Source organism: Tupaia chinensis, unplaced genomic scaffold (assembly GCF_000334495.1).
Source record: "Tupaia chinensis unplaced genomic scaffold, TupChi_1.0 Scaffold144682_1, whole genome shotgun sequence".
In the NCBI taxonomy this organism is placed as follows: domain Eukaryota; kingdom Metazoa; phylum Chordata; class Mammalia; order Scandentia; family Tupaiidae; genus Tupaia; species Tupaia belangeri.
The window spans coordinates 2194641-2196246 of NW_006204543.1; the positions used below are offsets into that span (position 1 = coordinate 2194641).

Here is a 1606-nt window from a genome sequence, read left to right on the forward strand (position 1 = left end):
GCCGGCCTAGAAGAATGCGTGAGAAACACATGGCCTCACGGACATGGATTCTGGGGTGGTGAGTTACGTAGCAGACGCCAAATGCCCACCGGAGGGTGGTGATGAGCTCCACGGAGACCTCAGCCAAGGCCAAAGCAGGGCTAGCCCTGGTGTCCACAGCCTTGGTCGCGGGCAAATCCCCAGCAAAGCCGCTCTTGTCACAGAGCAAGGTGGCTTTGTGACCTGAAAGGCCCACAGTAGCCAGGAGGGCGTACACGTAGACGCGGCGAGGCCGAGGCACAGCTGCGCGGGAGCACAGGGGCGGCAGGCCAGGAAGAGAGCGCAGCCGCGGTCTTGTGGCAGGTGTTTATTCATAGGGAGCAGGGCATGTACACGACACGGACATTCTCTGGAGTACACGTTCCATGACAGCGCGACACGGCTTGTGGGGCCCCCATGTGGGCACACCGCACGGGCTAGCGTGGGGCGCCAAGGGAGGGCACCACGTGGCCTTGTGCGTGCCATCGTGGTTTAAGCAACCTCTGGATGCATTCAAGTAATCCCGATCACTTCATGTTCAAAAATCTTTTAATAAACAAATTCAGTAAAATTAATTGAAATATTTATAATACGGTCTCAGCGTTACACAGTATTTCCAATGTACAGTCAGGACGACGCACGGCACCTGAAGGGAGAGGCAGGCAGAAACCCAGGGCACCCGCAGGCCGGGCTTTGTGTGGCTCGGGGTGCTGCCTCCCGGCTCGGCCGCCCACACCTACACGCAGGGCACACGCAGAGGCCGCAGGCGACGCGGCATCACAAAGTGAGATGACCTCGGTCTCAGGGACAGCCAGGCGTCCTGCGTGTGCAGCTGGCTCCCTGCTGCTATGCCCAGCGGGTCTGACGGGCAGGCGCGGCGCCCGCCATGCTCCTCGCACACGGTCCTAGGCGACACCAGGGCCTCCAGCCGTCTGGCAGCAGCCCTCGCCCCGCTCTGCTCCGCGGGGCACCTGTGCACCTCAGTGTCCGGTCAGGTAGTCTTGCGTAGAGTCGGAAGCAAACGAGTCGGCGTCCTCGTTGTCCGAGTCGTCGCTGCTGTCGCCAGCGGCCGGCTCCCCGGTGAGGGCGATGCGGGCGTAGTCGTCCGTGTCGATGGACTTGCAGAAGTGGATGGCGTACTTGAGCTTCTCCTCCAGCACCTGCCGGCACGAGTACCTGGGCAGCTTCAGCAAGAAGAAGCAGGTGTAGGACTCAGGGAGGAAGTGGTCGGGCGGGCTGTATTTGTCCAGCACCTGTTGGGGGACAGTGGGCGTCACCAGGGACTGTGAGCCTCATGGACCGTGGCCACCGGCCACGATGCTCATGAAGACGGCCGCAGCTGTGGCGAGCAATGACGAGGATCAGAGAACGGGATCCCGCGCATCGCAGCAAAAGCAGCAGCTCTTTCCGAGGACTTGTTAAAACAGCGATCAGGGGACCAGCAGTTAGCGTAACAGCTATGTCGCTGGACTCCCACGTAGTCGACCGTGGTTCGCGTCCCAGACCCGGTGGCTTAAAACTCACGCCGGGCGCGTGTGCGTGCGTGCCCAAGATCCCGAGAGGAGAATGGAGGAGAAGGGATTGCGGC

At 61.5% G+C, this 1606-nt stretch overlaps 1 protein-coding gene across 1 annotated transcript in view; it reads right to left on the reverse strand.

Moving 5' to 3' along the window:
• Window positions 1–549: 549 nt before the first annotated feature.
• The window catches only part of HERC2 (HECT and RLD domain containing E3 ubiquitin protein ligase 2), a gene marked incomplete in the record, with an annotated part of 143266 nt that continues 142209 nt past the window's right edge, over window positions 550–1606 (reverse strand). The window contains 1 exon segment of the mRNA XM_027767805.1: window positions 550–1271. Within this exon segment, the coding sequence (XP_027623606.1) occupies window positions 999–1271 (273 nt within the window).